General features: G+C 47.3%; 2 protein-coding genes across 2 annotated transcripts in view; one reads left to right on the top strand and one right to left on the bottom strand.

Moving 5' to 3' along the window:
• The window catches only part of LOC102295163 (cytochrome c oxidase subunit 7A2, mitochondrial), a 5801-nt gene extending 5178 nt beyond the window's left edge, over positions 1-623 (bottom strand). The window contains exon 1 of the mRNA XM_005929400.3: positions 494-623. Within this exon, the coding sequence (XP_005929462.1) occupies positions 494-508 (15 nt within the window). The 5' untranslated portion in view covers positions 509-623. The remainder of the gene's footprint in view (positions 1-493) is intronic.
• A 1722-nt stretch (positions 624-2345) lies between these two features.
• The window catches only part of rnaset2l (ribonuclease T2, like), a gene marked incomplete in the record, with an annotated part of 9411 nt that continues 4778 nt past the window's right edge, over positions 2346-6978 (top strand). The window contains 7 exon segments of the mRNA XM_014335869.2: positions 2346-2491; positions 2947-3148; positions 3460-3527; positions 3642-3699; positions 4016-4083; positions 5846-5959; positions 6078-6126. Coding sequence (XP_014191355.1) covers positions 2957-3148; positions 3460-3527; positions 3642-3699; positions 4016-4083; positions 5846-5959; positions 6078-6126 — 549 coding nt within the window.

Genomic DNA, 6978 nt, shown 5'->3' with positions numbered 1-6978 from the left:
CGCGCGCGCACGCACACGCACACACGCACACACGCACACACACACACAGGTGCTATAACACCAAACAATGCAACAGCTCTAGCCCCTGTGTGCGGTGGACAGAATATTAGGAACGTTTGAAGCAAACAGCCTCTCTCTCTCTGCTGTGTGTGCGTCATTGTGGACGTGCTGCTGCACTGTGTGACTAACAGGTGAGCAACAGGTGTGTGCGAGAGAAACGAGGTGGAAACAGCTGCAGCCCGTCAACAGATCCTCTATCGTTAAAAACTGATAATGCAGACGGAGTAAACCTGAGCTGCTGATCCAAAGGTCAGGCCTGATCGTGGCGCTCTGCGCGCTGTCTGCCCTTCAGCTCGTCTAACTCACATTAGATATGCCGAAGCTTCACACACACACACACACACACACACACACACACACACACACACACACACACACACACACACACACACAGAAGTGTGAGAAAAAGAAGAAAAAGAAGAGCTGTAGTTACCACGAGGTGATTCATGTCGAGCTGTGCTGCCTCTCTTCAACCTCACAAGGACATGCGCACACACACACACACAGAGTCTCAGTGTTTCTGACACGCTGCCAAACTACGATCTGCTGCAGAGGCCAAACTGTCTGCGCTCGGCAGGAAGTAAACACGACACTGCAGCTTTGCATTGTGCAAAAGTCTTGAGCCACCCAAGCAGTCGGGCTTTGGCGTAATGCTTAAGTGCTCTTGAGCAACATTTCTCCCACTTTGTGGAACTCTGTTTTTCGCTCATGAATCATTCAAACATTAAAGGCTTCAAGGGATGAAGCAGTGTGTCTGCGCGTCACAGCTTCCTTTACGCTCTTTTTTCTGTCAGTAACAAAGAACATTGTTTTAGTTGAAACACAAAAAAGGAAGTGGACGAGAAAAGAGGAAGTGTCAGACCTACAAAATAAACTATCTACAGCATCTGAAAGTCATGCTCTTATGGTCCAGATGTCAAGAGGAATCTATTAACGTGTCCCTTAAGACAAAAACGTTCAGAGGTGAACTCACATACAAGGTCTTAAATAATCAGGCCCCATCTTATCTCAATGACCTTGTAGTACCATATCACCCTATTAGAGCCCTTCGCTCTCGCTCTGCAGGCCTACTTGTTGTTCCTAGAGTATTTAAAAGTAGAATGGGAGGCAGAGCCTTCAGTTTTCAGGCCCCTCTTCTGTGGAACCAGCTTCCAGTTTGGATTCAGGAGACAGACACTATCTCTACTTTCAAGATCAGGCTTCAAACTTTCCTTTTTGCTAAAGCATATAGTTAGGGCTGGACCAGGTGACCCTGAATCCTCCCTTAGTTATGCTGCAATAGACATAGGCTGCCGGGGATTCCCATGATGCATTGAGTTTTTCCTTTCCAGTCACCTTTCTCACTCACTATGTATTAACAGACCTCTCTGCATTGAATCATATCTGTTATTAACCTCTGTCTCTCTTCCACAGCATGTCTTTATCCTGTCTTCTTTCTCTCACCCCAACCAATCACAGCAGATGGCCCCGCCCCTCCCTGAGCCTGGTTCTGCCGGAGGTTTCTTCCTGTTAAAAGGGAGTTTTTCCTTCCCAGGTGATCATCTGGCTGCTGGGTTTCTCTGTATGTATTATTGTAGGGTCTATCTTACAATATAAAGCACTTTGAGGTGACTGTTGTAATTTGGCGCCGTGTAAATAAAACTAAATTGAATTACCAGGACAAACAGAGGGAACGACTCTGGGCTAAAAGGCACTCAGTAAGAAGAGTCTGATGAGGCCGAGCACACAGTAGGGAGCCTTCCTCTCAGGCCGCCGTGCCGAGTCCTGCAGCCGGCTCGGCTGACCTGCTTCTCATGGCAGAGGGAGCTGTACTTCTACTTAAGTACAGATACTTGTGTTAAAAATACTCCAGTATAACCTGAAGTACTCATTCAACTTCTTTACTCAAGTAGAGGTGAAAAAGTACCGAGTGTGAAATGTACTCAGAGTAAGGAAGTAAGAAGCAGCACCACGTTGCTAGCACCTATTTTAATGCACAGCTAAATATAATATGAGTGCATGAGAATACAAATGATCCTTAATCTAAATTCTGATTGTCATGAATGTACTCGAGTACATTAGAAGAGAATAGAAACATCTGTGTTGCATGATGGAGGGTGACTTGGCCTCCACAGCTAAACAGAAACATGAGGCGAGTCGAGGGTTACAGTGAGAGGCAGCAGGAACATGAAGACCTGCTGAGTGAAAGCAGAAGTCCTCGGAGGCTGTACAGCCACCCAGGGTTTAAACTGCTCCACCTCTGTCAGGTGGAGGGAAGTGAAGCACAGCCCGTGCTTCCCCTGAGCACTCAGAGCTTGTTTAAACTCAGAAACACTGAGCTGAGTTTCACTTCTTGCTTTTTGAGAAATATCTGAGTGAAACTGTCAGAGCTGCTCAGTGCAGCAGCTGCAGCCGCCCAGCTCCACCTCAGAGCCTCCATCACCACACACAGGTAAGGAAACAGCGCCGTGATGTTTGGTAAAGTGCTGCAGGAGGGAGAGCGATCGCCTCCGGTCTGGTCTGATCCTGAAGTCTTGTGTTTTCTTCAGCAGCTTTGCAAACTTAAGCCGTGCTGCAAACCTCCCAAACAGCCTCACTAATCACACTGCTGTGAACTTTAACCTTTCACCTGCTAACTCACAGTCTGAGAAGGAGCTTGTGGTTTTGATGCTTTGACTTCGAGGTGAGTTTCCTGCTTGTGAATAATCTCTCACTGCAGAAACGGTCCCCAGACTGATGGAGCAACAGTCTCGCCTCCTTAAGCTGCCAAATCCTCTGCTTTTGCCGCTCACACGGATGATGATCAGCACCACCTGATTCCAGTGGAAGCAGCGGTGTAGGGCGTAGTTGGTCTCAGGAGAGTAATTGGAAAATACATTTCTACTTCAGCTCTGTTTTGTGTTGCAGTCTGGAGGAGATGCACCGCTCATTGCTGCCCCTGCTGGTCAGCCTGAGTCCTGCTATTCTGTTCCTGTTGCCTGGCATCATTGTGACACAGGAAGGCCTCTGGGAGGACTACAAATATGGCCACGGTGACCTGGACAACCACAATTTCTGCACCTGGAAGTGCCTCCTGTTCACGCTGCAATGGCCGGGCGCGTTTTGTCAGGTGAGCATTGGGCTGTGCATCAGGAAAGGGTGGTGTTCCCCTTCACAGTAAAAGCGGCGACTTCTGAAACATCTGCGGCGGTCAAATTTAAGAAGAGCTAAAGACATAAATACACACACTGAAAATATCCTTTAAACAATGACGTGTTTGTGTCCTTTAAGAAGGGAAACCAGGAAGAGGCAAAGTAAAAGAAATGAGGCTGAAAAGGAAACGAGCCATAAGAGAGTAGGAATGGAGAGGGTAGGGAAAAAGAAGGCAGGAAGGTGGTGAGTTCTTCTTCTGTGGTGTCTAACATGCTGTCTGTCCCTCAGTCTCTGAACAACGTGAGTCTCTGCAGGATTCCTCCAACCGTCAACAACTGGACCATCCACGGCCTTTGGTAACCCCACCCTGCTGCAGCAGCTGAGATTACTCCCAGTGTTCAGACTGATCAGTGTTATTGATCCTGGGTTGTCCTGTTGATTTCATTGGCTGTTTGCGTTTGTGCCTGCAGGCCCCTCCACGCTAAGAACCGCTGCGACTGCTGGCCGATGTTCCCCTCTGACGTCCAGGTGAGTCCTGGTTATGCAGCACTGTGCAAAGGTCTTCAGGAAGCCCTCATTTCTTTCCAAACAAACGTGGAAATAACTTAAATGGGAAAACATGCACAGAGGCCGACAGTGATCACTGACTGTTTTTAGGGCCTGGTTCAGATTAAACGGAACAAGATACAAAGCATTAAAACATGTGAAAAACACATCAGCCCTAATAAACCCAGAGGCAGGATTCATCACTTAGAGACCGGATAGACTCTGCCTCTATAAATGCAAATGCATCAGGAGGCTCCTGTTGCAGTGATCATCAAACACTAACGTTCTTGTTTTTCAGGAGCTGAAGGCGGAGCTGACTGAACTCTGGCCGTCATTTGTGAGATTCAAGTCCAACTTCCACTTCTGGTACTCACCTTCATCGACACACAATGTCCAGCAGGGGGCGACGCCTCTAACATCTCATTATATGACAGTCTATCAGAAATACGAGCCTACTTTTAACTCAATCTATGACCTCTGCAAACACATCCATTGTCAGTTTGAGCTTTTAGTTGTTAGTCTCAAGACTTCAGGAAGGAAAGGAAACAATCATTCATGTGAGGAAATAAGATGAGAAATGAACGCAGGCAGTTCAAGGAAAAGAGGAGGTCACAAACAAAAAGACCTGAACTCTTTCATGGCATGCATTTTTAATTTCTCTTTGTGAAATGTTTTCAACATTGTGATCGATGCAATCATGGGCAGGACCTGCAACGGCCGCCGTGGAGTCCAGTATGCTGATGACCAATCTGCAACCGACTTGCTGTTAGCAGATGACAGCGCCATCTTTGCGGAAAATGATGCAGAGGCTACACATATTCTACACGACATCACCCAATTTGCTCAACCACATGGTCTCAACACCAAAGTCCTTACTACTGCCGGGTCGCCAGCCACCGTGCATCTCACAGGTGTGCAAATCGAACAAGTGCGGGAATTCAAATACCTCGGCTCTCTGGTCCAAGAAAAGAAAGTGGCATCAAGAGCGGAAATAGATTCAAGAATTGGTCAAACGGCGGCGGCTTTCGCCTCCCTCCGATGGTGCGTCTGGAAGAAGACAAACGTCACCCTCACCACCAAAATCCGCCTGTACCGTACACTGGTGTTGCCCATTCTTCTCTATGGGTCAGAGACCTGGGTCATCCTCAAACACGACCTCTTCCAGATGCGCTGTTTGAGTCAGATTCTCCGAGCGTCCGTGATCGTCTCAGCAACAGCGTGATACATAGTCAGCGTCACCAGCAGCCCTCAGTGGAAGAGCTGATTAGGAAGCGACGTCTGCAATGGTTTGGCCACATGTGCCGCATGAGCAACCATCGCCTGTCATATCGCCTTTTGATGCAGCAGACCCCGCCCTCTGGAGAGTCAAGCGTGATGCGCCCAAGAAGAAGTCATCAAGCAAATTGAAGATGACCTTAAACAACGACGTCTAATCCTCGAGCAAGCAAAGGTGAAAGCAAGAGACCACAAGGCCTGGAAGGCACCCACAGCGACGTAGTGGCTTTGTGGACAACTTCCCCGCCGAGCGCCAGCGAGGGACAAAAGAAGAAGAAAGAACGTAAAAACAAACGTGACTTTGTTTCTGGGAAAATGAGATCCACTTCGCTTTAAATTTCGATAGAACAGCAGCAGTATAACGTCCCCGTAAGTGGACATCAGGCCCATGCAAAATTTAGTATTTTGGTCTAGACAACCCAAAATGTGATGTCCACATATGTGAACGCCAGGTCCTAGGAGGTTAAGGAAGGAAACAAGGGGGGTGGCAAGGAAAGGTTTGTTAAAGGCAGGAAAAATGTTCCTAGAGAGAGAGTGAGAGTGAAGGAAGTAAAGAGTAAGTGTGAGGAAGGAAATTAGGGGAGAACCAAAGAAACAAAGGAAGGAATTAGGGTTATAGAAAAGGAAGAAAAATTATGGTGTACAAAGGTTAGAGGAGGAAATGAGGAAATAAGGGGACAAGAGAGAGGAAAAGAAAGGAAGGATAAAGAAGGAAAGGAAGCAAATGACATCTTGAGGAAATGAAGGTACAGGAAGGTGAGTAAGGGTTTAGGAAATGAGGGGAAGCAGAACGTGACCCTGTAAACTCACTCGGGTTGTGATTCTCTTCCTAAAGCGTGTTTCTGTGCGTCAGGAGGGACGAGTGGAGGAAACACGGAGCGAGCGCGGCGTGCGTGGAAGGAATGAACTCTCCGCTCAGATACTTCCAGGTCTGCGTCAAACTGCGAGCACAGTTCGACATCCACAGGTGAGTTCAGCTCTTCTTCAAACTGAGACCCCGAGGTCGATCCTCACGTTCCCATCTGTGCTCCGTGGAACTCAGGTGAGCTCTGAAACGAACAGTGATGTTTTATTTGTGTCTGCAGCCTGCTGGAGGACGCCGGCATCACTCCGTCCTGTGAGCGACCCTACAAGGTAACAGTCGACAAATCCAACTCTGACCTGGGGAAGGGTTTTTCAAGCCTCTCATGAGCCAAACTCAACTTCCGACTTTTTCTAAAAGGTTAAAAAACCGGAACCTTTTATTAACTCTGCTGATCATTTGTCAGAAACACCTTAAAGCTGTTCTCGGGTCTTACAGCTCCTGTTCCACGGTTAGAGGTTCAGATTAAACCAAAGTTTCTGATAATGAGCTCATCAGTTAAAGCTCAGGCTGCAGACTGTGTCACCCACCTGCTGTCCAAATATGCTGCTTACGAGGAGCAGCCAATCAGAATAAAGTCATTAAGGGGGAGGAGCTGACATATCTCGTTTCATATGAAGTGAAGCCCAGTATGAGCTAAAGTAGGATTATTCTGAACACAGAATCATGCAAAGCCATCAATAAAACCACAGAACTGGAAATTAGCAGGTCGGCTTTGAAATATTATCCATGTGTTATTTAAACTAGAAGTCTAAAATTATCATGTGGAGGCTCATCATGATGATCGTTTGAAGCCAGCTCACCTCCTGCAACCACTTTTCCGAGAACACGCGCTTCTTTTGCAGTTCGGACTCCTCCTGACATTTCTTTGGAGGTGGAGGAACACCAGAGTAATTGCTAAAAGGAGCTTCTTCACCATTTGTTCTAAACAAATGTCTGTCCTCCTCCAGAAAAGCTTATGTACGCAAACGCACATTGTAACTTCATCGTGTTGGGTCTTTTATTTTGACAGCGAATGCGCACCTGCGAACCACCCCTGATTATATCAATGAGATGTCCCCACAAGGATATAAATACGTGTGTACGTGTGTGTGTGTGTGTGTGTGTGTGTGTGTGTGTGTGTG

This window comes from Haplochromis burtoni, unplaced genomic scaffold (genome assembly GCF_018398535.1).
Source record: "Haplochromis burtoni strain Fernald_Lab_line unplaced genomic scaffold, NCSU_Asbu1 Contig_123, whole genome shotgun sequence".
NCBI lineage: Eukaryota > Metazoa > Chordata > Actinopteri > Cichliformes > Cichlidae > Haplochromis > Haplochromis burtoni.
The sequence above is the reverse complement of the archived record's forward strand: the minus strand, read 5'-3'. Positions and strand labels throughout refer to the sequence as shown.